Below are 4,357 nucleotides of genomic sequence, written 5' to 3' on the forward strand. Positions count from 1 at the left end.
GAACAACGAGAATCTCGCCTACAACAAAATCGTGTGAGAGCTTCAACCTCCAGAGATTCTGAAAATCCCGAACAACGCAACGAACGGCTTCGCACTAATCTATCACGATTGACCCATTCAAGAGAAAGAACACATTTAATGTTGGCGGCATACAATTATGACAAAAACAGAGACTACGAAAATCATGCAGATGTCGCCATTGGACCGATGATTAAAGTTTGTTTGCATTGCCCTGCTTTGAAGTTTGCAAAGGAATCACCAGGAATGTGTTGTTCAAATGGTAAAATAGTTTTGCCATCGTTAATTGAGGCACCTGAACCACTACTTAGTTACCTTTCTGGCACAACTCCTATTTCAAACCACTTTTTGAAAAACATACGCAAGTACAACTCTTGCTTTCAAATGACTTCGTTTGGAGCAACGAAAATTATATCTGAAGGCGGTTACATGCCAACATTCAAAGTTCAAGGCCAAATATACCACAAAATCGGTTCATTGCTCGCAGTGCCACAAAAAGATGCGAAATTTCTGCAAATTTATTTCACTGGAAATGATGCACTGGAAGTAGACAAGCGTTGCGCAATTAGTTCTGGGATCCGACGCGAGATCATTTCAAGCTTGCAGGCAATGTTCCATGAACAAAACAATTTGATTCGCCTTTTTAAAACAGCTCTGGATCAAATGCCATCAGATGACTATAGTGTTGTTATTAGAGCAGACAAAGTTCCTGCTGGTGAACATGAAAGGCGCTTCAATGCTCCAGTAACAGGGGATGTTGCAATTGTAATAGTTGGCACCGAATTCGATCGACGTGACATCATTATCCACCGGCGAAATGCTAATATACAGAGAGTATCGGAAACACATCGATCGTATGATGCACTCCAATATCCAGTGCTGTTTCCCCATGGAGAAGAAGGATATCATTTCAACATCAGGCAAGTCGACCCCAGCACAAGTGAAACGACGACAAAGAAAGTGTCCTGCATGGATTATTATACAAACCGCATTATGATTCGTGGAAATGAATCCAATCATATCTTAAAATGTCGTGAATTATTCCAACAGTTTATTGTAGACATTTACGCGAAAGTCGAAAGTGAGCGTCTTCTTTTCATTCGCTTAAATCAAAAGAAGCTGCGCGTTGAAGAATACGTTCATTTACGTGATGCAGTTGCTAATGATGGAAACATTGCTGACATTGGACAAATGGTAATTTTACCTGTAACATATATGCACATGCACGAATACGGGCAAGATGCTATGACGTACGTTCGAAAGTATGGACGACCAGACCTATTCATCACCTTCACTTGCAATCCATCGTGGAGTGAAATAACCGAATTGCTTTTTGCAGGCCAGAGCTCATCGCACAGACATGATCTTCTCGCTCGAATATTCAAGCAAAAGCTAATAAGTGTTATGAATGTCATCACGAAGAATTTTGTTTTTGGAGAAACCAGATGCTGGATGTACTCAATTGAATGGCAAAAGAGAGGCTTACCACACGCTCACATTTTGATTTGGTTGAAGCAAAAAATTATACCTACACAAATTGATAGCGTTATATCAGCCGAGCTTCCAAATCAAGCCGAAGATCCCATTCTTTTTGAAATAATCAAGAAAAATATGATTCATGGGCCATGCGGTACTTTTAATCCTAATTAACCATGTATGCAGAACGGCAAATGCACAAAGCGATATCCACGTGAGTTGATTACTGAAACTCAAACTGGAGGTGATGGATATCCTCTGTATAGGCGAAGAAATCCCACTAATGGTGGATACACAACTACTATTAAGATGCGAAGTGTAGATATCGACATAGACAATAGATGGATCGTGCCATACTCGCCACTACTTTCAAAAATGTTTAATGCTCACATCAATGTTGAGTATTGTAATTCAGTAAAGTCCACCAAATATATTTGTAAATATGTTAACAAGGGCAGTGACATGGCAGTATTCGGATTAGCAAATCGAGGTGATGAGATCACGCAATATCAAACAGGGCGCTACATCAGCAGTAACGAAGCAGTATGGCGGATATTTGCATTCAATATTCACGAACGATATCCAACGGTTCAACATCTCGCTGTTCATTTGGAAAATGGTCAGCGGGTTTACTTCACCGAAGAAAATGCGCAAAATAGAGTGGAGCAACCACAAAAAACAACACTGACTGCTTTTTTCGAATTGTGTACATCTGAAAATTTTGCTAAAACGTTGCTGTATCAAGATGTGCCCAAATATTATACTTGGAACACATCGACAAAAAAGTTCAACAGAAGAAAAAGAGGTGCAATTGTTCCAGAGCATCCTGGTATATATTCGTCCGATGCATTGGGACGTGTGTATACTGTTCATCCAAATAACGCCGAGTGCTATTATTTGCGGTTGTTGCTGCATACAATCAAAGGGCCGACATCGTTCCTTACATTGAAAACCATCGACGGAGTAGAATGCCAAACGTACAGAGAAGCGTGCTTTAAACTGGGCTTACTTGAGAATGATCAGAATTGGAACACAACTCTGACTGAAGCATCACTCACGTGCCATCCAAAGCAAATACGAACTTTGTTTGCGATAATTTTAACAACATGCGCACCATCGAATCCTCGACAACTGTGGGGAATGCATCGTGAAAGCCTCAGTGAAGATATTCTAAGACAAGCACGTACAAGCGATCCAAGTCAGGAATATTCGGATGACATTTTCAATGAAGCTTTAATATTAATGGAGGACTTATGCATGTCAATCAACAACAAAGCTCTTTGTCAACTCGGTATGCCAGCACTGACACGAGATAGAAATGCTGTACAAGACAGAGACTTGATGCGAGAACAGCAGTTTGATGCAAATCAGCTTGAACGATTTGTGCAAACGCAAAAAGAGTTTTTAGTTGACGATCAGAAAAAAGCTTATGACAAAATCATGCAACGTGTAACCAAAGGAGATGGCGGAATTATCTTCCTAGATGTTCCAGGAAGTACCGGGAAAACTTTCCTCATCAATTTAATATTGGCGTCAGTTCGAATGCGAAATGGGATTGCAGTAGCAGTAGCATCATCGGGGATTGCATCAACACTACTTGATGGAGGACGTACAGCGCATTCAGCACTTAAGCTTCCATTGAATTTGCACCAGACCGAAACACCTACATGTAACATCAGCAAAAACTCTGGTATGGCCATAGTCCTTAAAACGTGCAAAATTATAATTTGGGACGAATGCACCATGGCACATAAGAAATCGCTCGAAGCACTTGACCGAACTCTGCGAGATTTTCGTGGAAAAGACCAACCGATGGGAGGCGCTCTTATACTCCTTGCAGGTGATTTTCGTCAAACATTACCCGTTATACCACGATCAACGCCTGCAGACGAGCTAAACGCGTGCTTAAAGGCATCGCATCTGTGGAACTATGTCGAAAAAATTACGCTTACAACAAATATGCGAGTGCATTTGCTGCAAGATACGTCTGCCCAAATATTTTCAAAGCAACTTTTAGATATCGGAAACGGTAAAGTTCATATTGATCGCACAACAAATGAGATATCATTTTCGTCCAACTGTTGTCAAATGCAGCAGAGCATTCAAGACGTCATCGACAGAGTATTTCCGAACATAACGATCAACTACCGAAATCCGGAATGGCTCCGCGAACGTGCAATTTTAGCTCCGAAGAACGATGATGTTAGTAAATTAAACGGTCAAATTCAATTCAAAATTCCAGGAGAAGCAGTCGAATATAAATCGATTGATACAGTAATGGACAAAGATCAAGCTGTTAATTACCCAACTGAATTTCTTAATTCTTTGGAGCCACCTGGAATGCCTCCTCATTCGTTGGCGTTAAAAGTTGGATCACCAGTGATGCTTATTCGGAACTTGAACGCGGCGAAACTGTGCAACGGAACCAGAGTGATAATAAAAAAATTAACACCGAATTTGATCGAGGCAACAATCATCAGCGGTAAATTCAAAGGCGAAGATGTGCTGATTCCACGTATACCGATGATTTCCAACGATTTACCGTTCGAATTCAAGCGGCTTCAATTCCCTTTGCGTCTTGCCTTTGCTATAACTATAAATAAAGCACAAGGGCAATCATTAACTATTGCGGGTTTGGATTTGAAAAATTTCTGCTTTTCACATGGCCAATTATACGTCGCCTGTTCACGAGTTGGGTCACGACAAAATTTATATATTTGCACACCAAATGAAAAAACTTAAAATATTGTTTATCTGTTAGTATTAAGGTAAATAAAAAGGTCTTCAGTTTCAAAACTCTAAATAATGTGTCTTTCTTTGGCGTAGCAACGCGCGCCGGGTGTTGCTAGTTTAAATTATAATA

The 4,357-nt window shown here is 40.4% G+C and overlaps 1 protein-coding gene across 1 annotated transcript; it reads left to right on the forward strand.

Moving 5' to 3' along the window:
* Positions 1–402: 402 nt before the first annotated feature.
* Positions 403–4,126, forward strand: LOC118751087 (the record flags this gene model as incomplete). Its single annotated transcript, XM_036485855.1, has 2 exons — positions 403–1,212; positions 1,681–4,126. Coding segments are annotated over exons 1-2 (3,256 nt in total), but the record flags the coding sequence as incomplete, so codon positions are not given.
* Between the last annotated feature and the right edge of the window lie 231 nt (positions 4,127–4,357).

This window comes from Rhagoletis pomonella, unplaced genomic scaffold, assembly GCF_013731165.1.
Source record: "Rhagoletis pomonella isolate Grant_MI unplaced genomic scaffold, Rhpom_1.0 Rhpom_scaffold_00532, whole genome shotgun sequence".
Lineage (NCBI taxonomy): Eukaryota > Metazoa > Arthropoda > Insecta > Diptera > Tephritidae > Rhagoletis > Rhagoletis pomonella.